At 46.9% G+C, this 27,471-nt stretch overlaps 1 protein-coding gene across 1 annotated transcript in view; it reads right to left on the reverse strand.

Annotated features, from left to right (window-relative positions):
* DNAH5 (dynein axonemal heavy chain 5) overlaps positions 1-27,471 on the reverse strand; it is a 5,605,957-nt gene that overhangs the window by 2,766,619 nt on the left and 2,811,867 nt on the right. Inside the window, exon 29 of the mRNA XM_086967405.1 lies at positions 9,033-9,232. Coding sequence (XP_086823531.1) covers positions 9,033-9,232 — 200 coding nt within the window. The remainder of the gene's footprint in view (positions 1-9,032; positions 9,233-27,471) is intronic.

Below are 27,471 nucleotides of genomic sequence, written 5' to 3' on the forward strand. Positions count from 1 at the left end.
AACTTTATGTCCATTGAGACATCTGTTTATTTATTTGTTTTATTTTTTTTTGAAGTTCAACAAAATCTTTATTGACATAAAGTTTTCACAGTTATTACTGCCAGTGGCCTACAACCCAGAGGCCGGACGCATATGGCAGCTGCTGATACGGAATTTGTACACAGCCATTCAGCTGGCAACCTGCAGGGTCCAGCGGCACATCATGAATCAGTTCAGTTTCATACATCTGTTCGCTTACACCTATTACATCTCGTTAGTACATGAATCTTCAGTTTTTTAGGTGTTTTTTTGAAAGTCCATAAAACCGAACAGTTCGAACTGTGAAATTAAGAGCCGTAGGTCAATTCTGCACTCTGGTGCCACTTATGCATGTTAGGGTCTCAATGTGTCATAATGAGAAAAAAAGGTATTTCAGGTTATGCAGGATGCTGAAACATTGCACTAAAACTCTAGCCACTTCAACAGATCATGCAAGTCTAAAGTGAGTCCCCGTCCCCCTTAATAGTTAGCAAGTAATCCGACAGATAGGACCAAAAGTCTTTCTGACGTTGTCGTCTTGGCAATTCTTCCTCATAGGTGAGCAATTCGTCTCTGCAGTACGTTAGGTCCTTAAGCCACATCTTAACCGTAGGAACCGTTTTCCCTTCCCAACACCTGGACACCTGCCTTTTAGCAACCAATAGGGCCACCGCACAAAACTTACCCTTTCTCGCCCTGACTTAGATTCTGACGGTTTTTGGATCAGTATAAGCTCCGGGTGCACTGCCCGTATGTACGCACACAATACAAATGGATTATTATTCAGGTGCAAATCGGCGAGTGGAGAAACCCTAACCACTCAATTAGAGTAGAAAACACTACCCCTTATTAAACGGACTTGGTTGCCGATGCACTCAAAGTGTTATACGTTGTTCAGTAACATTATACAATGAAAAAGGTAATAATTGACAGAAGTGTTCAAACAAAAACTCTCATGAGGGGTAAGTCTTGGAGTCTTTAATGCAGAAAACAGCCAGCCGATACGTGTTTCATCGCACTCGCGATTCCTCAGGGCTGAAAGTTGACAATGGAACATGTATCTAGTGAAAGTATAATTACAAAAAAGACCTGGTTCTGTGGTCTTTACATACTTGGTTTGTGCCTCTACTTCAGTGAGTGTTCAACGATACATTTTTATTTCCTAAGTGCCACCCCAACACATCCGTGTCACAAGTGTGAGAATTATCATTGTTATCACTAATCGTGCTGGTGAATAGTGAAAATTGTGTTGACACACCGATCGAGCTCAGGTAATATTCACGAGAGACAAAGTCTCTGACTACAGGGTGGTCTATCTGTGTGCGACCCAATCATACAGCATGCTTAGTGAAGGAGAAATCTCATCACTAACAGCCTGTTAGTGATGAGATTTCTCCTTTTTTCGATTTTCCTTTCTCCTTGTTGATTATTAGACCTTTTTTTGACCTGGACACAGCCATCTAGGTATGTTCAGTTTCTACGCCGAGAGTCAGAGTCTCACATCAGCCACAAACTTCACTAAGCATGCTGTATGATTGGGTCGCACACAGATAGACCACCCTGTAGTCAGAGACTTTGTCTCTCGTGAATATTACCTGAGCTCGATCGGTGTGTCAACACAATTTTCACTATTCACCAGCACGATTAGTGATAACAATGATAATTCTCACACTTGCGACACGGATGTGTTGGGGTGGCACTTAGGAAATAAAAATGTATCGTTGAACACTCACTGAAGTAGAGGCACAAACCAAGTATGTAAAGACCAGAGAACCAGGTCTTTTTTGTAATTATACTTTCACTAGATACATGTTCCATTGTCAACTTTCTGTTCATTTCAGCCCTGAGGAATCGCAAATGCGATGAAACACGTGTCGGCTGGCTGTTTTCTGCATTAAAGACTCCAAGACTTACCCCTCATGAGAGTTTTTGTTTGAACACTTCTGTCAATTATTACCTTTTTCATTGTATAATGTTACTGAACAACGTATAACACTTTGAGTGCATCGGCAACCAAGTCATTTCTCGCCCTGACCTCAGGTAGAATACCCAATAAGCATATTTTCATGGTGCAGTCTATGCCCAGTTCCACCATTTTGCCCAGTACTACAATTAGCATTTCCCAATATTCATGTATCTTTGGGCAATGCCAGGCTAAGTGGACAAAATCTGCCTCATCACATCCACATCTTTTACACCTTGCATTGTCTCGTAACCCATATTTATGTAGTCTTTTGGGTGTGTAATAGGTTTGGTGTAGATATTTCAGATGTGTGATGCGCAGATTCCCATTAGGGGTGAGCAGTTTAAGAAGGGTGCAGGCGATGGACCAGTCCTTTTCTGTCAATGCTTCAGGTAAAGTGTTATTCCATCTCTGCATTGCTTTTGCGGAAGAGTGTGGGATTTCGCTCTGAGCTATCCTATATAGTCTAGACACCAGGTGCGAGGTGTTTGAAGATGTTATGATAAGTTGCAGTGTTTGCAAAATCGGTGGTTCATTCGGGTAGTCCGGGTACAGGTCTTGGATCGCCCTTCGCAGCCTGTAGTGTGTGAATTTGTAGAGTAGTGTTGGGTTGCTTATATATGTCAAATCTTCTGCCGTGCGGAAAGACTCATCATGATACAGGTCCCCAAATGTGGCTATACCGATATCCCTTAGAATGTCCATACCTACTTTTTCGTTTGTCACTGACACCTCTGGGTGAAAGTTCAGTGGCAGCGCCGGTGCGTACAACGGTAATTTGTGAGCTAACCTCCCCAGTGTCCTCCATGCCCGGGCAGTTGTGTCTACCGTGTTTATATCCTTCGAGTGAAGTGGGGGTCATTTGTGTGTCACTATCGCGGACAGTGGAATTGGTGAGGTGTCTCCCTCTTCAACCGCCGTATGCGTGAGGTACGGGGTGGGATGGTACCAGTGAGACGCGTATTGGGCCTGTGCACACGGATAGTATAGCTTAAAGTCTGGTACACAGAACCCCCCTTTCTCATAGGGTAGGGTCAAGGTGTGGAGATCAATACGAGCTTGTTTACCCGCCCAGATGAGTTTTAATATTAATGATCGGATGTTCGTGAAAATCACCTTGGGGGGTGTGATCGGTATGTTATTGAATAAGTCGAGAAATTTAGGCAGGACATTCATTTTAACTATGGCGATACGGTCGGCTAGTGACAATGGTAGCTGTATCCATCTAGCCACTTTGCCCTCCAGGTCCGTGAATACCCTCCCATAGTTCGTTTTGATGACTTCTTCTGGATCTCGACTGTACCATATACCTAGATACCAAGTAGGTTCCGTCTGCCATTCCAAAGGGAAATCTGGTACAAACTGTGTGGTGGAGTCAGTAAGCGGGATTATGGACGATTTTTCCCAATTAATTTGTAACCCGGAGTGCCGCCCAAATCGTACATAGTCCCGAAGCAATGGGCTTAGGTTCTGCTCCGGGTCTCGCACATATAAGAGCATATCGTCCGCATAGAGCGAGATGTGCAAGGGTCTCCCAGGGAAGTGCAAGGCCGAATGATTGTGTGTTTGCCTTATTATACATGCCAGGGGCTCCAGCGCAAGTGCGAAGAGTAGGGGCGATAGTGAGCACCCTTGCCTCGTCCCCCTCGCTATTTCGAAAGGCCCCGAAACGTACCCGTTTACTCTTACCCGTGCCGTAGGACGGGTGTACAGTAGTGTGATTCATGTAATGAATCTCACCGGGAAACCCATTCTCTGTAGAATTGTGCGGATGAAGGCCCATTCAATGGAGTCGAAGGCCTTAGCAGCGTCCAACATTACTGCCGCCGCTTTGGTCTGTGGTTGAAGGTAGTGAGACAGTGCAAACAATGTTCTGGTATTGTGCGATGTAGCTCTGGTGGGAATAAAGCCGGCTTGGTCAGGCAGTATCAAGTTTGTCATCAGGGGCTGTAGACGATCCGCCAGGAGTTTGGCCAGGATTTTTGAGTCCACATTTAAGAAGCGACAGTGGGCGGTATGAATCGCATTGATCCGGTTGTTTGCCCGGTTTTAGGAGGGTGATTATCAATGCCTCACGTAGCGTCGGTGGCAGTACTGCCTGATCAAAGGCCGCGCCATACATCTGAACCAGATGAGGGGCAAGAAGATCAGCAAATTGTTTATAGAATTCACAAGAATAACCATCCGGGCCCGGTGCTTTCCCGTTGGGGAGCGCCTGTATGGTTTCAACGACCTCCTCCACCGTAATGGGCCGTGCCAGGTATTCCCGTTGGTTGTCTGACAGCCAGGCTAAGGCAATATCCTGCAGGCACCGGAAGGTTTCCTGTGGCGGGGCTGGATCTGCATAGTTATCAACAAAACTGTTAAGTATGTCTGTGGGGTGTGAGTGAAGTATCCCATTTTTGTCATGTACATGAGCTATGAACTGTGTGTCCCTTCCTGTGCATATTTTCCTCGCGAGTACCCTGCCAGGACGGCCTCCCTCACCGAAACATCTGGCCAGCGGTCGTTTAGTTACGTATTTTAATTCGTCTTCTGCAAAGTTTTGGTGGTCAGTAAGTTTCAATTTTAGTCGGCCCAGTAGCTCTACATTTCCTGAGGTGGCATATTCCTGTTCTAGGACAAACATATCCTGTTCTAGCCTGGTGAGTTGCGCTCTAATGTCTTTAAGGATGCCTGTCATCGTGCTAATGCATACCCCTCTAAGCATAGCCTTACATGCTTCCCATAGTACACAGGGGTCGTCTACCGAATCCACATTTAAGCGGAAGTAATCCTTAATAGCCTCAGTTATAGCAGCAAGGTATAAAGGGTCTAACAACGCCTGCGCATTAAACCGCCAGCTAAATGGTGGGGGCTGGTAGTGAGGTATCTGAAGTGATAGTGTCACAGGGTTATGGTCGGATAGTGTGCGTGGGAGTGTGTCGATGTTCGTGGTCCACAACACAGTATTGCCCGTCCCCAACCAATAATCTATCCTCGACCAGCTTCCATGTGCCAGGTTGACGTGGGTTGCGCCCGGGGTTGTCGGGTGCCTTACCCTCCAGATGTCTTTAAGCGCCATTTCCGCCATCATATCCCTCAGTTTCTCCCCGGCTTTTTTGTGTGGTTCTATGGAGGATGAGGAGCGGTCTACAGCAGCACACAAAGCCACATTAAAATCACCCCCCCAGATCAGGGTCGTGTCAGTGAAGTCCAATAGGTGGTCCCACAGTTCCTGAAAGAATTCAGGAGCGTCAACATTTGGGCCATATACATTCACTATTGTTACACATTGCCCCCTCAGCTTTCCAGAAATTATCACATATCTGCCATTGGTGTCAATAATCGTGCGTGTAACCTTGTAATTCGTCCCTTTCTTTACCAGTGTCATGACCCCCCTAGAGAAGGATGAATAGGCTGCTGAGTGCGTGGACTCTGCCCAACGCATGCCAATAGACCTTCTTGTGGTAGGGTCGATGTGTGTTTCCTGGATCAGTGCGAAATCAATGTGATGTCTGTCGAGGGTAGCAAAGATTTGTCTGACTTTCTTAGGATTAGTAAACCCCCGCACATTCCATGTAATAAAATTCAGCTTATGGCTAGTCATTATTCCCGCTTCCCCATCCTGCTAAGGAGTGTGTCTTGCCCTCCCCTCGCCAATTCAGTCCCCCCCAGTACAGCATAGCTGGACATCACAACCCACTCTCCAGACCAGGCGGCCCCCACACAGATGAGGCAATTAATCAAATTTGGCATAATACATCGCAGTTCATTCGATCCCGGCATAACAATATAAAGTCTAACATCGTGCATTGACTCATAGTTGACGCATAGTGTCACATGGCGTTCAGCAGTGCATCTCAATTGGTCCTTTGGCCCAAAAAACAACAAACCCCAACTACCCCGCTTCCCACCCACTTCAGCAACCCAATCCTGCCGAAGCCATTTTACCCATAACATTTCCATGAGTAACATAACAATTTGGGGACCACCCTAGTAGAGGTCCACCAAGAGCACAACATTCCATCCTCGCAAGAAGATGGGGGCGGATCTATGGGTTATAAACAGGTCACTCGGGTGCACATTGGCGTGGCACCAACTGACCACGAGTCAGTGCTGCAAGGTGCCGTAAGAGAGAATCGATATCCCTTGGGGTAAAGCATAATGTGTAGAATAGTGGTGCGAGAATCTACCCAAGTCTATGTAGAGCCGACCATTGCGAGGTCATTACAGTTCCATTCGCGTAGTCTGTCCCTTTGACAGTACGCAAAGGGGCTGTAGAATGTTCCTGTTCATAGTTCGAACAGGCAAGGGAGTAGCTAGTCCGTACGTCTCAATGTGCCTGTAGGAGTCCCAAGTCTGAGGTGGGGAGGCGAGGCCTCTCACACCGTGCGGTCTGGTAGGCAATGAGACATGTCAGCGCATACTTCTGTTCAGGCACAGTATCAATGGTGATAAAACAGTCTTACTTTCATTCTGAGTCCTGATGTTTATCTCTGTGAATATTTGTTTTACCTTTGCCGGCCGTTGATTTCAAGAAGGCCATTGCGGCTCTAGGTGTCGACAAAAACATCGGCTTGTCGTCCCAAGTTATCCGTAAGCGCGCTGGATACAACATGGCATAAGGTATTTGCAGATCTCAAAGTTTGGCCTTGACCTCGTTGAATTCTTTGCGTGCCTGTTGTACCGCCATCGTGAAATCCGGATAGAATTCCAGCCTATTACCTTGATGTTGGATCTCTCCTTTCTCTCTCGCCAGCCGCAGGATAGTGTCTCTGTCGCGGTAATTGAGAACTCTTACTATGATCGGCCGAGGTGTAGCCCCCGGTTTTGGTTTTGGGGCTAAGGAGCGATGGGCACGCTCCACAATGAAAATGGGCGATAGTTGATCGGCGCCAAAACGTTTTTTGCACAGGTTTCCACGTACGTCTCCATCCGCCCTGTGTTCGTGGATTCCGGCAGGCCCGCTATACGTATGTTGTTCCTCCTGGATCTCGCTTCCAACTCCTCCGACCTGGCCTTGATTACCTCCAGGTCTTTCTCCATCCCCTTGCAGTTGGCCGTCGTGGCGCGCGAGTCGTCCTCCACTGCGGAGATCCTCTTCTCCGCCACGTCCAGTCTCTCGCCTTGCTTGTCCAGTTTCGCCGCCATGGTGTCTATTCGGCCCGTCAGGAGGTCTAGTTTCTCATTTATTTCCTGCCTTGAAGCCTGGATGGCCTTTAGAATATTGTCCATGACATTACTTTCAGAGGGGTCCGTGTCTTGTTCCTCCTCCACCTGCTCTGTTTGGGTCTTATTCGTCTTCTTGGCCTCAAATGTGAGCCTAGTTTGTTGTTTTTCAGGCTTCCCCATGGTGCGGTGTGAAGCGGTGATACCACCTGGCTGTATGGTGGTGTGAGTCCAGGAGCTTGACCACCGTGAGTTCTTTGCACACGTTGCAGTTGGTGGAGAGGAGCCGCCCTCGTCCTGCAATGCAGTTGGATCCGTCGCCTATGTCTATGGGGGACGTTAGATCAGGCCCATCGCAGAACCTTAGGCCGCCCGGTCAGTTATTGACGTTATATCCCCCTGTTGGTGATAGCGGCGCCAATGTCGAGGTCTACCGTCTATCCCGCCAACAATCTCATGGGTAGTGGCATCTGCCTCGTGTTCCAGAGGGGTGCATTGCCCAGTGCAGGGGGCACTCGGAGTTCCGCGCCGTAGTCGCCGCCAGTGCACGCAATGTTTGTGGGAGACTGACTATGTATAGAGCAGCGGTGAAGCCTGGCAAGTCAATCAACGCACCCCACCACACACACCAAATGGGGCACCACAGCATTCAGGCGTCGCCATTTTGTCTAGAGGATCCGATATATGCGGGGGCAGTTACCGCCTCATCAAAGGCCGCTCAGAGCGCATTTCACTGGAGAAATCGCTGTCTGTAGCGTGAGCCGGAATGCCCACAGTCGGGGTCATATTAGTGGCTGTATGCATAAGCGCTCCAAGGGGTTGCCCAAGCGCCGGGTCACCGCTCCGCCATGTTACCTTCAGGCTCCTCAACCGTCGCCCGCCGATCCGGTGCTCCAGGTGTTGTCCGGTGTCCGGCGGCAGGAGGAGCCCAGAGCGCTTCTCCGCAGCCCGAGCTGAAGATACCGCAGACGACAGTCTCAGCGCCGGCAGTGTGCAAATCTAGTCCGATCTCGGCCGGCCGCCGTCAGGACCGCGGCCGCCATTTTCCTCCATACGAGCGCCTCAGGACTGACGCTCAAAGCCGCAGGGGCAACGCAGCTAGACACGTCCCATGGCCATCGGCGGATGCTCCGAGCTCTCCCCCGCAGGATGATGTATTTTTTCCCGGTCTTCGGTCTGTTTATCTGCTAGGTACCAGCAATTTTGTGATCCGCCCGCCGGAGCTGCGCGCCTAGGCAGCCATTCCGCTGTGCGCCCCCTAGCGCCCGAGACATCTGTTTATTGCTTGAAATTTTACTTAAGTGTGCAACAGGTTTTGTTTCTATTGTATCCAGTGGTGGAGATGATGGCCTAAAGATTCTTTGTGGAAAAAAAACAACAGTTACTCTTTCCTAAAATGTGCGAGGGTACCAAAGTATCCATATATGCTAAGTTAGTCTGACTTTAGAAGGATTTGATGCTGTTAAAAGTAAAAAGCTGGTTAGTTAGTAAGTTAAGATAAACAAGAATGTTCCTAAACGGTATATGCATTTTGACAGATATCTTGTTTTTCAATAGGAAACCTTGGAATCACCTATGTTCTTGTAGATCTTAAATTCAGATACATACAGAAGAATAATAGCATTGGACAACTAACCAACAATTGCAAAATTCCAATTTGCTGTTGACCACTTCTGCTGCTCCATTACTCTGGTCAGCTTGTACATGAGCTATCTCTTTCCAGTCACAGTGCAGTGCTGCAAGTATGTATCGCAGTAACAGAAACTTAACAAGGCACTTAAGGACAATGCTCATTTTCTTGATTTTGCTAAGTAATCACACATAGTTCCGTTGTAGTGCACAGTTCTTTCCTAAATGGATGCACACAGCTCAATGATTTTAAAGCAGTCTCAAATTGTACCTGTTACTCATGAGAGATCCTAGGATCATCAAGCTATCTTCCATGCTTGTAATAATTTCTGATGTGCTGTCCCCTCTCAACAGCAGCTCTCCTCGGGTTTTAAAATTTGCAAATGTAAATGTTTTATTGTCCCACTCTGCAATGACCAGTTTCAGCTTCTGTTCGATATCTCTCTCCTTCACAGCGCTGATGCAGATATCCTATAATGGGAAGAGACAGTAGTAAAATCGTACAGTATACCTGGCTGCAGAAATGATACTGGAAAAGTATAATGGTTGAGTTTATTAATTATTCAATTATATACAGTATTTAATGTTTTGGCCCTTTTGGAAGTCCGCCTTCAGAACGTCACATTTGTGTTCATATGTAAGGAATTGCTAATGCAGCATTTGTTTCTTAATTCTCAATCCCATATTTGCGTCTACAAGTACAAAATTGTTGGTGCAGCCCTATGTTATTAACGCTAGCAAATGCCCTAGCACAAATGGCTTAGATGATGTGGCATAAAGGCTAAAGCGACCAACCTCGAAGCTGGGGAACCAGGTTCGAATCTCAGCAGGGACGCTCAGCATGACGCTCAACATCCTGTGATTCTGGGCAAATCACTTAATCTTCACGTGCCTAACAATGCATGTGTACATCTGTAATGCAACTGGTCCTCTGTAAAGCATTCTGAAACCTTAGAGTCTAGTTTGCGCTATATAAAACTCCCACAAACATAAAAAATAATATGAAGACTCCATATGAAAAAAGTGTGCTTAATAGAGACACTAGATAAGTCCTGATGAAGACTCAGCCAAAATAATAGGGAATGGAGTCAAAACATAGCATTACCATCAGAACGAATATAAATACCAAATATCAGAATTAAGAGTAAATGGAAAGGAACAGCAACGATTCAAATCATTACAATCATTATAATGTGAGTGATAATATACCAAAGCAGAGAAACAGAATAGGACCTAGACAAAGCAAAGGTGATTAGAAAATAATGATTGATGTTGCAGAAGGCCATTGAGAGTGTGGTATAAATCTTATCTTATCTTATCTTAGGGGATTCTTGTATAGCGCACTGACACCGAAAGGTTTCCTGGCGCTGGCTGAGTGCCAATGAGATGAAGAGACGGGGGTCTAGCCAGTCTGTGTGAAGAGGTGAGTTTTCTGAAAGCCAGAAGGGAATTGGCAGATTTAAGAGGGAGAGGCAACTGGTTCCAGAAGGCGGGGGCAAGGTAGGCAAATCTGCGACCGCCGTTTTTTTTTAGTTTGGTAGCAGGGACAGCTAGCAAAAGGCGATGGGAGGAACGAAGATTGCGTACCGGACGGTAAGGAATGACCAGTGATTTGAGAAAGGCAGGGGAGGTCCCGAACACAGCTTTGAAGGTCAGGCAGCCAATCTTAAATGCAGTCCTCTGCTCCACCGGCAACCAGTGGAGTCTGTGAAGCAGTGGTCTCGCGGATTGCCACTTCGGGTTTTATAGGCCAGCCTTGCTGCTTGATTCAGTACAATCTGGAGCCTATTAAGGAGGAATTTAGGTAGGCCGTAGTACAGGGAGTTTGAAAAATCCAGGCGGGAGAGCACCAGGGCAATCAGGACTTGTATCAGGGCCTCTGGTGTCAGGAGATAGGAAACTTTCCTGATTTTTCTGAGCTGGAACATACATGAGGACACAACCGCGCCAACCTGAGGCTTAAGAGAGAGCTCCGAGTCAATTATGACCCCGAGGCTCTTTGCTGACTTAGCCGGGACGGGCGGGGAGCCGAGCTCAGTTGGCCAGAACTGTGGGCCCCAGTGAGTGAGGCTGTTTCCTGGAAGGATTAACTCAGTCTTCCCCGGGTTCAATTTAAGCTGGTGGGAGTTCATCCAATGTTGGATGTGTAGCATCACTGCTTGACAATCGAGGGCTGCATTGGGGGTGTTAAGCGGGAAAATGATTTGCAGATCGTCTGCATAGTTGAATACGGTGATATTCCACCTCTTCAAGGAAAAAATGAGCGGCTGAAGATAGAGATTAAAAAGCAGAGGGGACATGTATGTGGACATTTTAAGGGTATTTTATGTAACGTGATGGACTCATTGTTTTATGTTTTATGTACTCAATTGCATTATTGGTGACAATTTTCTGTATTCCTATTCATGTGACTGTAACTATTCGTACTGATCCGACTATTCCTGTACTGATGATTCTCTTTGCAGCTCCTAATAAAAAATCTTTTGAAATTAAAAAAAAAAGCAGAGGGGACAGGGACGATCCCTGAGGCACTCCGCAGATGGATGGGACCTGTGCGGCTGTGAAGGGACCAAGCCGGACCGCCTGCATTCTGCCCGACAGGAAGGATTTGAGCCAAGCAGAGGCCAGGCCTCGGATGCCGGCTTGCTCGGCACGGTGGATAAGGATGTTGTGGTCCACCGTGTCGAACGCAGCCGACAGATCCAATAAAACGAGCGCCTGTGATGTCCCTTTATCGGCATTAGCCCTAAGCGTATCCATGACTGCCAAGATCACAGCCTCAGTGGAATGGGCTGGTCTGAACCCAGCCTGATTAGGTTCGAGAAAGTTGGAACGCTCGATGAATTCAGATAGGCAGCTAGTAACATGTGCCTCCAAGAGTTTGGATAGGTAGGGCAAGAGGGAGATAGGCCGATAGTTGGCGAGATCGTCCGGGTCGGCTCCAGGCTTCTTTAGTAAGGGCACAAGGACAGCCTCCTTGAAGGAATTAGGTACTACTCCTGCCTCTAATGAGGCGTTTAATAAAGGCAAGATGCAGTCCGGCATGGACAGGCAGATGTCACGAAAGACAGAGGAGGGGCAGCAATCATTAGGAGAGCCAGATTTGACTCGAGCAACAAGTTTTGCCAGAGCGCTGGGGTCGAGGGCAGGGAAAGAAAGCAAGGAGAGCGGGTTTTCAGGGGGGGAAGCTGGCATATCGTCATGAAGGACTGAAGGAATCGTATTCTTGATCTTGGCAATTTTTTCAATAAAGAAGTTATTTAAGGCATTACAAGATTCTTGCGTCGGGGTCTGAGAAGGAAGGGTCCTTGCATCAGACGTAAGCTCCCTCATGATTGAAAAGATCTCCTGAGATTTGTTATGAGCAGTGAGAATCCTTTCCGAGATGTGAAGAGCTTTTGCTGCAATAATAGCATCTTTATATTTTTTTCTCGCAGCAATGTATAGCTCTCTGTCGATGGGCAGATAATTGCGTCTCCACCTACGCTCCGTTTGGCGCAGTTCGAGTTGCTGAGCTTTCAGGGTGGAGTTGAACCACTTGTGGGACTTACTGTGCCGGGAACGGGGGAAGCTGGAGGGAGGGGCAAAGCGATCACTGGCTTTGATGATCCAGCCAGTAAGATCTTCCTCCAGAGTGTGGACAGTCGCAGTTTTAGATAACGAAGGACGAGTCTCAGCCAAGAATGAGAGGAATGCCTGAGAGTCAAGAGTGCTCCATTTACGGGCAGTCCCACCGGCCATGGGAGGGACCTTAATGCAACCTCTGACTGTGATCACTGTGTCGATCAAGTAATGGTCAGACCAGATACAAGGGGTGATCACAGGATAGGAGAGAGTGAGATTATGAGTCCAGATGTGGCCTAAAATATGACCCCCAGTGTGAGTGGGGGAAGTGACGTGTTGGTTCATGTTGAAGCTGGTGAGGACTTCAAATAGCTCAGCCGCATGAGGGCCAGCTTCCTTGTCATTATACCAATAGTTGAAGTCGCCAAAGATGGCAACTCGAGCAGATGAAATAAGTAGATTGGCTAGCTGTTCACTGAGGGCAGCAGGGAACGAAGGCATAGGGTAGGGAGGGCGATAAAGAATGATGATGGTAAGAGCGCCCTCTCCGGTCTCTAGCTTAATGATGAGATTGTCCACGTCAGTGAGAGTGAGAGAGGACGTGGAGGTAAATTTAAGCTCTTTACGGATGACAGCTGCCACCCCGCCACCGGCGCGGCCAAAAGGTCGGTTCGTATTGAGCAGGTAGTAGTCGGGGGGGCAGAGCAGCTAAGATGTCAGGGAGAGAGTCATCATTCAACCAGGTCTCGGTAAGTATGAGAATATCAGGTCTTTCATCGGTGAGGAGGAGGAAGAGATCAATCTGATGCTTGACCAGTGAGCGTGTATTTAAGTATAGGGCTCGGATACGTGTTTCAGTCACACTGGGATCGGATAACTGTTTAGTGCAAGGGGGGGGGGAAGAGGTACATACCGTGCAATACCGAGGGACGAGATAGTGTCTAATGTTCGCGGGGGTAGTGCGACAGATACACAATCCAGATCCCTAAGTACATGAGGGGAATAAACACAAGGGGGAGTGGCCTCCAGCACCTCCTTAGCGCGGACGGGCGCAGACGGGCAGGACTCTGGCACGACTCCGGCACAGGTCCGGCGCGTCCGCTGCCCGCCTCCGCTGCGCGGATGCATGACCGTCCCCTTTTATGCGCGACTAGAGCGCGGGGGATTGGACACACACCCAATATGGCCGCCGCTTATCTGAACCTGGGACCAACTCCACAGCGTCTATACTCGGCTGGGAGTGGCCCTGGGCAATAAGGAAGAGGGGGAAGGAGTCAGCAGAGAGAGCTTATTAATTTAAGCTGATGGGGGGTTGTTGCAGCAAAGTTAAAAAAACGCCGATTTTTCTGTTTTAAAAATGCCTAATACAGCTAAAATGACACAGCAGCACAACCTCCCGGCTTCCGCCTCAGGAGGGACACAGATAGCACTCAATCAAACAGGCAGCAGGCTCGGGGAACCCCTTTTATGCGCGACTAGAGCGCGGGGGATTGGACACACACCCAATATGGCCGCCGCTTATCTGAACCTGGGACCAGGTAAAGAGGGTACCAATGCTGCCAACATACAAGGAGACACTTGGGTGATCCATGATATCAGTAAAACACATTCTGTGGCACTAGAATGTTGAAATGAGTCGGAAAAGGTTCCAATATCAAGACATCCTCCTCCAAGAAAGCATGAATATGCTTGGTAACCACCATTTCAATCAGGTTGGCCAGGGTGTGTAGGAAAGAAATGGCTAGATAGATCAGAATTCAAAGGGGGATTAATAACTACCCTTTCATAACTACCCTCTTGAATTTCAATGGACCAAGGCCAGTGGCTAGCTGAGTTCTGCCATACCTACATGTGTAAAAGTGTTAGAAAGGAAATGTGTAGTTGGTTACCAATTATATGAGATTCTTCTTAAGCAGGGGAACAAACGCATCAATATCTGATAAAGGGGGTTTGCACAGAATTAATAACACAGGCACCTAATTTAATAAAAAGGTTCAGAAGAAAACAGGGCAAAGAATTAACATACCCAGTGACTTGCACCAAACTATATGCTGAAGAGATGACCACCAAATAAAGGCATTGCTGAAGACAGTTTAAGGGAATCTCTGGCAAAGACCATAATGCAGGGAGGGAAACCAAAGCAGAACCAGTGATTGATCCCACTGAAGAACAGTGATCTCTGTGGGAAGATACAATCTACAAATATAAAGATCATCTCTGAACCTGGACTTTTCTTCACCACTGCTCAAGCAGCATCTAATTACCTGTTTACTAGATATGAAGAAAAGCTACGCGGAGCACTGATTAAGATCTTTGCTAGAAACACTGAAAATCCAAGTCAGCCTTGCTAGTTAAACGACAAATACTTTGAAACACATTGTGCCAAAAAAGATAATATGGGTCAATAATTTGAGAATCGACAAGTGGCTTGATTGCCAGGTCATAGAAAACCCCCTGCTAAAAGCCTTCCCCTCATATTTTCAAACACATGCACAGAAACGAGATACATATGGAATGAGACAGGGAATCCAGAGGAAAACTGGAAAAACAAATGTGAGGAGCCTTTACAGAGTTAACAATATCTCACATAAACAGAATGATTCAAAGACACAAGACGGGATGAAAGCCTTCACCATATGATGCAACGTGATCAAATCAAGCCTCAGAAGGGATTATTGTTAAAAATATCTAAGGAAATAACAAAAGATCTAAAGTAGTAAGCTAAGCATAAGTGGGTGAAAACATAAAAAGACTAAGGGGCAAATGTATCAAGATTCCGATTTGCGAATTCTAAATAGCGATTTTTTGCGAATCGCTATTTAGAATTCGCAAAACGGAATGTATGTACAAAATCGCTATTTTTTAGCGATTCCTTAATATTCTTTATTTGCGAATTCGCATTTTGCGAATTTGCATTTTGTGAATTCGCAAATAAAGAATAATTTCCAAAGCATTCCTATGGGCCAGGAGGCCCATAGGAATGATAGTGCAATAATTCTCAAATTGCGAATTCGCAATTTGAGAATTATTTCAAGGGTGGAGGGGTGTCTTAAAGACACCCTGCTGCACCCCTGAAATTTACATGTGTGTGCATGTGGCGCACATACATGCCCTAAAAGAAATCGCAAATTACCACCAACTACAAGTTGGTGGTAATTTGCGATTTCTTAACACAAATTCGCAATTTCAAAAAGTTACATACATATCATTTAAGGAATCGCAAAAATTGCGATTCCTTAAATGCTATGGAAAAATAAGGAATCGCAATTTTTTGCGAGTCCTTAAATTGCGATTTTTTGATACATAGCGTATCATGCTAAAAGGCCATTTGCGAGTCGCAAAGGCCGAAATTCTGCGAATTTCGGCCTTTGCGAGTCGCAAAAGCCTTGATACATCTGGCCCTAAACCTTATTTGGATGGTGCTTAAAGAAAACACTCGAGTTATATGAAAATCAATAGTTTCATACATTAGGAATCTGATTTCTTAAATGCAATTCGAGAGATTTGCAATTAGGAAATTGGTATTCTTAACGTTTGTTCATTTGGCCATAGTATTCATACAGCATTTGAAACTGTGAAATTATTGAGTCCTCTAATGTTGTTGTAGACACAAATCCACTCAGAAAATCAGAAACAGCAGATATAAGCTGATTGTTTTAATTTTTCAAATGAGCTAGATAGATAGCTTAATGGATAAGTTCCTTACTTTCGGTAATACGTTATCTGGTAGAGAAATATAGCTGCAGATTTCTTACCTTTGCAATTCAAGGTATCAGGATCCGGAAGATTTTTTTTACCAGTACCCCTGCAGGCCGGTAGGCGGCATCAGTCAACTCCATGTGACGTAGTCTGCGTCGTGTTCGCCATCGTCGTGACGTCCATGTCATCAATATAACCACCACTCTGGCACACTGATGTCAGTAATGCTCCCAACTTTCCACGCCAGAAGCACGAAGCCATGGAATAACTGACCATGGTGTGTTAAAAAATTAACCGCTAGGACCCTGAAGGGAAACATCCCTGACACATAAATTATTCATGTCTCTACCAGATAAGGCGTTACCAAAGGTAAGTAACATGTCCATCTGATAGCGACATCTAGCCACAAATTCGAAACCTTTGAACAGATACCCAAGCAGCACTATCCCCAAAGAAGGAACTGCAGAACAGCTTACACCAGAAAATCCTGTAAAACAAATCGACCAAACAGGCCTTCTCTGTGAACCTGAGAATCCAGGCAGTAATGTCTGGCGAACGTGTGCAGAGATGCCAATGTGGCAGCTTGGCAGATATCGGAGACGGGAACACTGCACTAGAGAGCCGTGGTGGCCGCTTTTGCTCTAGTGGAATGGGCCCTAAACCCTTGAGGGGGATCCTTCTTTGCTAAGGCGTAACAGATTTTTAAACAGAGGATAACCCATTGGGATATAGTCCTCTTCTGGACAGCACGTCCTTTTTTGCCCCACGTATCCTCTAAATGTTGGTCATCCACCCGGAACTCTTTGGTTTGATTAAGGTAGAATGATAATGCTCTTTTTGGGTCCAGATGATGGAGATGCTCCTCTTCCTTGGAAGGATTTGGAGGTGCATAGAAGGTGGGCAGGGTAACAAACTGTCCCAGATGGAAGGGTGTTACCACCTTAGGCAGAAAGGATGCCATAGACCAGAGTACTACTTTGTCTGGAAAGATCATCAGGTAAGGAGGCTGTGAAAACAATGCCTGCAGTTCACTAACTCTCCTGGCAGAGGTTATTGCCACCAAAAAAGCTGTCTTGATGGTGAGCAACCGCAGAGGACAGTTATGCAGCGGCTCAAACTGTGCAAACATCAGAAAGGTGAGAATCACAGTAAGGTCCCACTATGGCATAATAAAAGGTGAAGGAGGAAACAAATGGGTTAACCCCTTCAACAATCTCTGCACCAAGGGAGATTTGAAGAGAGATGGCTGCTCAGCTAGATGAAAAAAAGAAGAAAGGGCCAAAAGGTAGCCCTTTAATGTGCCCAGAGCAGTGCCCTGTTGGGCCAAAAAAGGTATAAACAGGACTACAGATAAGGGAGCATATAAAGTGTCAATAGACCGGTCTGTACAATATTTACACAATTTGTTCCATCAGCAGGCATATACCAATTTTATGGAGGGACGCCTGGCTGCCAAAATAACCTCAAAGACTTCAGGAGGGAGATCAAAAGATGTCAACTTTCACTGCTCAATCTCCACGAAAGGATGCGGAGAGTGGACAGGTTCGGGTGGAGAACTCTCCCCTGATACTGCGACAGAAGATGCTCCCAAAGGGGCAGCTTGACTGGAGGAGCGATGATCATGTCTAGAAGCTCGGGCTAACAAACTCTCCGTGCCCAGTCCGGAGCCACTAGAATAACTTGTGTCCGGTCGCTCCTGATCTTCTTAGGCACTCTGGGCAGGAGTAGTATGGGCGGAAAGGCGTATCCATCCGCCGATCAACTGTTTGTACGGGTTGTTCTCATACACAAATTTTTCTTCAAACATGCTCATAAAGAGAACCGCTAATTCTGGGGCAAAAGGACAGCCCTTTGCGACTCCCTTTATTTGGAAATAAAAGTCATCTTTAAATTTGAAATAGTTCTTTTTCAGAGCTATACTTGCCAATTCCAAAATAAATTCTGTAGGAATTTTAACTGGTCTCTGTCTCCTGTCTAGAAATAGTTGTAAAACTGCAAGACCTTCGTCTTGTGGGATCTGAGTGTATAACACCACGTCCATACTCACCAGAAGGTCTTTATTGTCATCAAATGGCATTTGATCTAATTTATTTATGAAGTCCATTGTGCTCTGTAAGAATGATTTCACTTCGGACATGAATGGCTTCAAGAAGTAATCAACAAATTTCGATACCGGTTCGAATAAAGATTCGCAACCCGAGACTATGGGTCTGCCCGGGTGATGTTTCTCATCTTTGTGTACTTTTGGTAGTACAGAAAAAAACGTGTTCTTGAATGTCTATTCTGTAAGTATTCAAACTCTTTCTTGCCTAAAAACCCTTGCTCAAAACCTTTCTTGAGCATTACAGACAATTCTTTTTGTAAGTCCGAAGTTGGATCTTTACTGATCTTCCTATAGCACTCACTATTGCACAGTTTTCCAAACTGTGTGGCGCGACACATTACTGTGTCGCGCCCCAGCCGTAGGTGTATCGCGCTATGAGATGACTTCTGCTGGGAATCGGCAGAGTCGAGCTGCAGGGGCTCTTAAAAGTGGTGAAAAACAACAAAGCCCTATTAACATGCGCAAGGTCTTTAAAGACGTGTGAAGTGCTCGGGTGCGGCTGTGAGCGGCCCCGGGCTGCCACACACGACAGGGGGGTGAGTGGGGGCTGCATGAGTAATGGTACACATTATTCAATTGTGCAGCAAAAATGCCTTTGCGTGAGCACAAGTGCATTTTATTATTTTTGTTCCTCCTTTGGGAAAATATTTTTCCTCTCATTGTCACACCTAAATTGGTTAACTCCTGCCCCTGCCAGAAATAAATCTCTGATTTCCTGATTACTCTATATTTTCTACATTTTCATGGGCATGTCCACCCTGGAACTCCCACGCCCTGCCCCTGGAGAGGATTTACTCATGCGCACTGGTACACCAAACGGGCAATATTTTGCCCGAATAAGTGAATCCGTGCATGCAAATTCGCCGCTTGTGAAACCCAAAAGCGAGTTTGCCGTCATAAATTGAGCCATTTGCAAGTGAAAATTGAAATGACAAATGCCAGCTATTTGGCTCTGTGAGTCAGACCTGACATTTTAAATCGATATGCAGTTAAAGCACCTTCTGCTCAGCCAGTGCCGTCATGAGCTCGCCCTCCCCCTCCCCCCTATTATCTTTATCAGCCACAGACAAGGATTGCCCTTGTGCCACTAAAATGTCACTGAGTTGTTTATGGGCAGTTTCCATCACCAGGTTTTCTGATAGCTGCTCATACATGATGTAACATATAGGGGATGTGGGTCAAGGAATGGATATTGGAAGGAGCGGTGGAAGGAAGGAAGGAACGAAAGATGGAAGGAGAGGAAGAAACAGAAAGTAACAAAATGAAGGAAGGGAGGGAGGAAACAGAAAGGAAGGAAAGTTGGAAGGAAGGGAGGAAACAAGCAACTAAAGGTGGAAGGAATGGGAGGAAACAGAAAGGAAGGAAAGGTGGAACGAAGGGAGGGAGGAAAGAGAAAGGAAGGAGGCGTAGTTACATAATTTAAGTGACACTGCTGTCAGGGGATTTACTTACCTTGTGGCAGGATACCGCAAGGACAGGCTTCTGGGAGCCGCACCCTGCCTGCAGTCTACCGGCACATGCTGCACGCACAGATGGTGGGGTCGGGTTGAATGGCTGTGCACGCTTCCCTGTGTCTTTCCCTATATGTGCTTTCATACTGTTGTGTGTGTGTGTGTGTGAGTCAATGAGTTGGTACCTTCGGATTTGCTTCCAATTGCCTCTCGGCATGGTGTGGTAGTATTTAACATGCACGTCCCTACGCTACCTGTTGTGTTGTTAGCATGTTGTGTGTTTGTGGTAGCAAGGCGGCACACTTTTTCGTTTTTGCTCATTCATGTTTGTTTGATCCAGGCATTTCTTTGACTGTTTTTGAACATGTTTGTGACTATAATTTTTATGTCTGGTACTATATTTCTTGCACTTGCCCGGATGCATTGGCCTCTGTATGTGTGTCTGTGATTGTGTGTTTTTTGTATGCGCATCTGCCCATGTGCGTGCACTGATTTGTGTATTTTTACTCTCTCTGTGCGTGTACCTCTGTTCTGTGTAGGGGTATTTGGTCGTGTTTCTTTTTGTGTTCTTGTTTCATATCGGAGTTTGTCTGCGTGTGTGTGCACCGGTTTGTACTGTGCTCCTGGGTCCATGTCTGTTTACATTCATGTTTAGGCTTTCCAGCCTGCATTTATTTGCCTTCCTGTTTTTTTTGTTTCTGAACCTTTTTCTTTGTGTAGGAGTTGTTGAGTGCGTTTGTCTGCCTGCGATGGTTTCTGCATTTGCTTTGCGTATTTTTTTTACAGCTGTGTGCAAGTTTAAAGCCAGTTGTATTTGAAACATCTAGCAGGGCAGATATGGTTTCAGTTACTTGAGGGTGTACTGTCAAAAGTGCAGGTGCTTCCGTTTTTGTTTTGGGGTGCTCCCGGAGAGTTTGTCTAGTTTCAGCATTGTGTGTTTGTTAGTCAATTGCCCTTTGAGTCTAGGAGAGTGCAAGCTTTTGTGTATGCGAGTGTCTGAGAATTTGCGTTCATCATGCCGGCGCTTCTTTGAGTCCTCTCTGTGTGTGTGAGTGTGTGTATATGTGTGGGAGAGCGTGTGCTCGAGTCTGGAAATACCACATATTTCTATGCATGTGATTGTTTTTGAACATGTCGGTCATCCTTTGTTTATTTATGCATGTTTGTGGCAGAGTATGAGGGGGAGGTATGGGAGACATTTACATACTCCAGCACTATAAGCAGAGTATGAGGGGGAGGTATGAGAGACATGTTTACATAACCCAGATACCCGCTTCTGTGGTACGGTGTGCATTAAAATAATTCATATGCGCTACAGGTGAAACATGTTTTCTAAGATTGACTTTTTCATCTTTAATGTTTATTTTATTATAGCGATACTAAGGGCGCAGGTGGCAATCAGCCACCAGTTCCGCAATAGATCAGCAGCACAGACGTTATTATGCATGAACAATGGTTGTGGGCATGTGTCAATGTGTGCATGATTATATTCTTGTTTCAGGCACAAACGTAACCTTGCTTACACCCAGATTTGTGAGTCACTGTCTTTTTTAGAAGAGATTCACAATTGCTTTATTAGCCATCCTGCTTTCTCAAATTTGCTTGGAAATGCACCATTTGCCCCCCCCCCCCCTCCCCCCCCCCAAACCATCCTAAGGTGGTATGGGCTCGCGCGCTGCGCACGCGTTAGCGTGTCACACGATCAAGATTGTCTAAAAGGTGTGCCACTCACATGAAAAGTTTGGAAAGCTATGCACTATTGGATAGTTGTTTATTCACTTCTGCTGTATATTGTGGAATACCCCATATTACTATTGAACCGCCTTTGTCAGCTTGTTTGATTGTTACAGTTTCATCATTTTTCAGAGATTGTAAGGCTTCTTTTTGGGCAACACCACTACTTTAGGAACCCAACCTGTGATGTACTGATTAATTTAGGCAAGAACACGTCCAGTCTGGACGCGAGGATTTTGGCGTAGAGTTTGCAGTCCAGGTTTATTAATGATATCGGTCTATAATTTTTTGTTAGTAGCAGATCCTTCCCCTCTTTGGGTATGATAATAATGGTGGCCTCACTCATTGATTTCGTTACTCCTTTTTTTGAGGGAAAGGACTGGAACAATTTTAGAAGGGTTGGGCTTAATGCGGGTCCAAGTTCCTTATAGAAACCGGCAGAGAAGCCGTCAGGGCCTGGAGCTTTATTGCGTTTGAGGGTTTTAATGGAGTCCGAGACTTCTTGTAAGGAAAGCGGGGAATTCAGTTTCAGATTATCTGCGTCATTGAGTTTTGGGAGGCCTAGGGAGCTCAGGTATGTAGAGAACGCTTGAGGATCAAAATCTAATTTATTCTTGTACAGGTCCTCGTAAAAGGACTTGAAGGAGTGTAGGATGTGGTTTTGTTTTGTTTGGATCGTGTTGTTTTGATCCTTGATTGAGGTAATGTTGAATTGTCTATTTTTGTGTTTTAGATAGGATGCTAGTAGTTTCCCCGCTTTGTTACCTTCACACAGCTTCAAGGATTTGAATTTATTAACCCACACCCCCGCTCTTCTGCTCAGGATCGCGTAATTTTCGTATTTCTTTTTAGTGAGGTTATTCAGAATCGTTGTGAACTTCTCCTGGGGAGGGGTAAGTGGCCTAAAGAAAGTGGTGGTAAGTGCAGACCTCCCAGTAGACTGTCTGTTAGGCAATGATCTTGAAAGCTCAGTTTGGTCAGAAGTGGAGTACAGGACCCATGCAGAAATGCTAGGGATTTCAGCACATGTCCTTGCAGTGACAAGGACTCAGGCTAAGAAGTGCCTTCCTGAACCAGTGGTGGATCTTGAAACAATAGACCAACCACAACCCAAGAGAAAGAGCAAGAGGGTTAAGGCTGTGCCTTCCCACTTGCCCCAGGTTGAGGATCAGAATTCACAGGAAGCTGATTCTGCAGTTCAAGAGGAGACTGTCTCTGAGGAGCTTGAACCTGATCAGGTTGAGTTTCAAGGGCAGACCTGGGGCAGGCCCAATTAGATTGCCCTTCTCTTGAACCCCTCAGACAGCAAGCTGCTGCTGAGGCTGCAGGGAATGATCAAGGTACCCATAAAGTATATTGGGATGATGGGCTCCTTTACTCAGAGGCTAGAGACCCCAAGCCTGGTGCCACCAGGAGGTTGGTCATACCTTTGAAGTTTAAGGGCTTCCTTCTTACCTTGGCCCATGATATTCCCCTTGCAGGACATTTAGGCCAGAACAAGACTTGGGACAGGCTTGTCCCTCACTTTCACTGGCCTCATATGTCAGAAAATGCCAACGAGTTTTGTCGCTCCTGTGTCACTTGCCAAGCCAGTGGTAAGTCATGTGGCACAACAAAGGCCCCCCTGATACCACTACCTGTGGTGGGGGTACCCTTTGAAAGAGTTGGAATAGACATTGTGGGTCCCATGGATCCTCAAACAGCATCTGGGCACAGATTTATACTGGTGGTAGTGGGTCATGCCACCAGGTATCCAGAGGCAATTCCCCTGAGGACCAAAACAGCACCTGTTGTGGTAAAGGCCCTTCTTGCAGTTTTCTCAAGAGTTGGTTTTCCAAAGGAGGTTCTTTCAGACAGAGGTACCAACTTCATGTCTGGGTCCTTTAAAGCAATGTGGAAGGAGCGTGGAGTAAACTACAAGTTTACCACACCCTATCACCCACAGTGCAATGGGCTTGTGGAGAGATTCAACAAGACCCTCAAGGGAATGATAAAAGGATTACCAGAGAAGCTTAGGCGGAAATGGGACACCCTTTTACCCTGCTTGCTCTTTGCTTACAGAGAGGTCCCACAGAAGGGGGTTGGCTAAAGCCCTTTTGAACTTGTGTTTGGCCCCCCTGTGAGGGGTCCACTATGTTTGGTGAAGGAAGGATGGGAGTTACCTCTCAAAAAGCCTAAGCTACATGTTGTGGACTCTGTACTTGGTCTCCGCTCCAGGATGGCTGAATACATGGAGAGAGCATCCAAAAATCTGGAGGCCAGTCAAGAATTACAGAAAGCTTGGTATGACCAAAAGGCTGTTCTGGTGGAGTACAAACCAGGGCAGATGGTGTGGGTGTTGGAGCCAGTGGCCCCAGTAGCACTCCAGGACAAGTGGACTGGACCCTACCCAATTGTTGAGAAAAAGGGAGAAGTCACCTATGTGGTTGACTTTGGAACCCCTAGGAGCCCCCACAGGGTGCTCCATGTAAATCGTTTGAAAGCATTTGTTGACAGGGAGGACATGAGTCTCCTCATGGCCACAGATGGGGATCAGGAGGAAGAGAGTATACCTCTCCCAGACCTGCTTTCCCAGAACCCTGATGATGGTTCAGTTGATGGAGTAGCCTTGGCAGGCAGCCTCACTGAGCAGCAACAGGTGGACTGCAGACATGTGTTGCAGGCCCACAGACATATGTTTTCCCTCACACCCAGTCAAACTAACCGGTGCACCCATGAGTTGGACACTGGTGACATTCGGCCTGTGAAGAATAAAATCTACAGGCAACCTGACCACGTCAGGGATTGTATAAAGGCTGAGGTGCAAAAGATGCTTGAGCTTGGAGTGATTGAGCCATCTGAGAGCCCATGGGCCAGCCCAGTAGTCCTTGTGCCAAAACCCCATACCAAAGATGGAAAGAGAGAAATTAGGTTTTGTGTGGACTACAGAGGTCTCAATGCTGTCACTAGGACAGATGCACATCCCATTCCAAGAACAGATGAGCTCATTGATAAATTGGCTTCTGCCAAGTTTCTGAGCACATTTGATTTGACAGCTGGCTACTGGCAGATCAGGTTAGCTGAAGAGTCAAAAGCCAAAGCAGCATTCTCTACCCCTAGTGGACATTATCAGTTTGTGGTAATGCCCTTTGGTTTGAAAAATGCACCTGCCACCTTCCAAAGGCTGGTGAATCAAGTCCTTGCTGGGTTGGATGACTTTTGTGCAGCATATCTAGATGATATTGCTGTTTTTTGCTCCACCTGGGAGGATCACCTGATCCACCTGAAGAAGGTTCTGGAGGCCCTGCAAAAGGCAGGCCTTACTATCAAGGCTACTAAGTGCCAGATAGGACAGAGCAAGGTTGTGTACCTGGGTCACCAAGTAGGTGGGGGTCAGGTTCAACCATTGGAGAGCAAAATCCAGACCATACAGGACTGGGCTCCTCCAACTACCCAGAACCAAGTCAGAGCCGTCTTGGGCCTGACTGGGTATTACAGAAAGTTTGTGAAGAACTATGGGTCCATTGTGACACCACTAAATGACTTGACATCCAAGAAGATGCCAAGAAAGGTTCAGTGGACAGTTAGCTGTCAAAAGGCATTTGATGACCTGAAGAAGGCCATGTGCTCTGCACCTATCCTGAAGAGTCCTGACTACTCCAAACAGTTCATTGTACAGACAGATGCTTCTGAGTTGTCGGTGGGAGCTGTGATTTCACAACTGAATACAGATGGTCATGACCAGCCCATTGCTTTTATTAGCAGAAGGCTGACCCCCAGGGAGAAACGTTGGTCAGCTATTGAGAGGGAGGCCTTTGCTGTGGTTTGGGCCCTGAAGAAGTTGAGGCCATACTTGTTTGGAACTCACTTCCTAATTCAGACAGACCATAAGCCCCTCTTGTGGCTAAATCAGATGAAGGGTGAAAACCCCAAACTACTCAGGTGGTCCATTTCCCTACAGGGAATGGACTTTACAGTGGAGCACCGCCCAGGGACTGACCATGGTAATGCAGATGGTCTCTCCAGGTACTTCCACTTAGAACATGAAGACTTATCTGGTCAAGGTTAAGTTTAATGTCCCTGCGTTTGGGGGGGGGGGGTGTAGGAGAGTAGGGTCTGCTATCCTATGGTCACCACAATTTTTGCTTTTTGCTTCACTGGTTTTCGACTTATTGAGGCTGTGGGCCTGCTAATCATACCCCCAGCCTGCCGTTCTCTCTCTAAATTCACATACATGTACTATAGGTACATAACCCAATTGGAACTGGACTCCTTGTCAGCCCCTGTACCATGCACTATAGGTGCTCAGGGCATAGGTGCCACCAAGGCCTACCAGGGGCTGCAGCATAGCTTTTGCCACCCCTGGCTGGTTCTTAAATTGACAAAACTGGCTGATCACTCAGCTGGGGCAAGTTGGTGTAATCACCCCTTGCTTAGATATAGTATCCCTATATCTAAACCTATATCTGGACACATATAAACCTGTGAGCCACTCCTATGGAAGGCCTTATCAATCCTGGAGGCAGAGTGCGTGGTTTAATGTGAGATGGAGCTCGAGCATGAGCTGAGCCTGTCTGCAGCTGTTGGGAACAACTCCCTAAGCTGTTCCGGGATAATGCCATACCATATGCTATTAAGTGCATTATAATCCTCGCGGTTATATGTCAACTTTGGTTTGGCTTTATCAAAACATGTCGTGTAAGGTGTCATACGATTTGGAATACTATCCCCTCGACAGTCCTGTCGACAGGGATAGCATTCCACCCTCCTAGAGGGAGAAGACATGTTACTTTACTGAAACGCGGTTGATTTTTAAAAGAGCCTCAGATCCCCAAAATGGATGCTTCTGCCACAGACACGAGTCTGACCTCCTGCTGCTGACCGAAACTCAGCAGAGGAGGCCTGGACAAAGGCTTTCCTGTCGCAGGGAGGTGTTACACCACCCCAGACAGGAGATAGTGGATTGTAGCAGGGAGGTTTGAAAGAAACCAGACACTGCCTGGGGAGCACAAGGCTTCCCCTTGCATAATCCGGTCAAACCGGTTCTGGGGCACACCAGCCCCAGTCCCAGCGTGGCCTGGACAAAGGGAAAGGGGTGTATCCACCCCCTTCCTGGGTCCCACCCATAGGAGGGGATCTAGCAGGTAATCCAGCCCCCTAGATTGGTATAAGAATGGGAGCAGTGCCAACGCACTCAGATTATCCTGATGAAACACAAGAAACGAAACTCTGGGCCCTTCGACATCCTACTCGACGTAGAAGACTGAAGAATCTCCCTTGTGGTCAAGGAGTGACCACCCTGTGCAAACAGGCACCATCCAGCACCTCGACGTTTGCTTTGTTGCAGTTCCCGCCGGAACTCGAGCGACAGAGACCGACAAGACCAAGCGTGCCTGCCTTCTAGTCCCTGCAGAGCTGAGACCCGTGGAGGCGACCGGAAGCGTGGGGCCCGCCATCTTGGAGAAACCACGAGACGCTGACCGTGCAGCCCACGAGTGACCCTCGAAGCTGTACACCGGGGTTTGAGAAGCCACAGCCCTGAGCCACTTTTGCCCTGAAGCTCACCCCTCTACACTCGAGTGCCGCGTGGGGCCCTTCTGCTTTCCTTGGCTCAATGCGTTGGCCCGGTCACTTGCCAGCTGGCTTGTGGCACCTGTGCTGACGAAAACCGAAATACAACTTGTCATTCTGTTTGCTCCAGACTTAGACCCGCTCCTCTGAAAAGGAGCACCCGCTCTGACCCTCCTGGTCCAAGTGAGAAGCAATCTTCCAATCCCGCGTGGATTGCTCTTGCCAAGTGTTGTTTGCTCCGATCTTGAAGCCGACAGCACCGACGGTGAGAGCCTACGTGGGACAGCTCGTGACCTGGTCCTGGACGTCGCAGATGCCCCAGAGCCCACGTGGCAGCGGAGAGAAGCTCCTCGACAACCACCTGATTGCGCCCGACATTGCCTGGTTCCGTCCTGGTTCCACCCTGGTCACTGCTGAGTGACCCAGACTCTGTCCCCTCTGCTTTCAGGTACTTTACGACTCTGATCCACCCTTGGATCACACCGGAAACTTCTCCTTCACATCGCCTGCAGCATCTACAGCTTCAAGCACCAACAACCTGCGTGACGAAACCCGACACAACTTCGACCCTATGCACCCGCTTCCTGTGGGTGAGGTAACTCAACAGC

Source organism: Lissotriton vulgaris, chromosome 4_1 (assembly GCF_964263255.1).
Source record: "Lissotriton vulgaris chromosome 4_1, aLisVul1.2, whole genome shotgun sequence".
NCBI lineage: Eukaryota > Metazoa > Chordata > Amphibia > Caudata > Salamandridae > Lissotriton > Lissotriton vulgaris.